We start from the raw sequence: 252 nt of genomic DNA, 5'->3' as shown, positions 1-252 counted from the left end.
CCCCCTGCAGCAGCACCTGTCCCTGGGGTCCCTCCGCCACGCGCGCACCCACCTTGCCGATGACATCGTTGCGGCTCAGCCTGTCCTTGTCCATGACGGTGATGACGATGGTGGTCTCGCGCAGGCGCTCCGTGGGGATGTCGAAGGCGAACGACTCGTTGAAGACGGGGTTCAGGCACCGCTTCATGACCACCGTCTTCTTCTTCTCCACCCGCTTGTCCTTGTACATCAGCCAAACCTTCACGTAGGGGG

The 252-nt window shown here is 62.7% G+C and overlaps 1 protein-coding gene across 1 annotated transcript in view; it reads right to left on the bottom strand.

The window, feature by feature from the left end:
• Nucleotides 1–52: 52 nt before the first annotated feature.
• The window catches only part of SYT7 (synaptotagmin VII), a gene marked incomplete at both ends in the record, with an annotated part of 1,509 nt that continues 1,309 nt past the window's right edge, over nt 53–252 (bottom strand). Inside the window, one exon of the mRNA XM_009878745.1 lies at nt 53–252. This exon is cut by the window's right edge and continues 2 nt beyond it. Coding sequence (XP_009877047.1) covers nt 53–252 — 200 coding nt within the window.

Source organism: Apaloderma vittatum, unplaced genomic scaffold (genome assembly GCF_000703405.1).
Source record: "Apaloderma vittatum isolate BGI_N311 unplaced genomic scaffold, ASM70340v1 scaffold42161, whole genome shotgun sequence".
NCBI classification, from domain to species: domain Eukaryota; kingdom Metazoa; phylum Chordata; class Aves; order Trogoniformes; family Trogonidae; genus Apaloderma; species Apaloderma vittatum.
The sequence above is the reverse complement of the archived record's forward strand: the minus strand, read 5'-3'. Positions and strand labels throughout refer to the sequence as shown.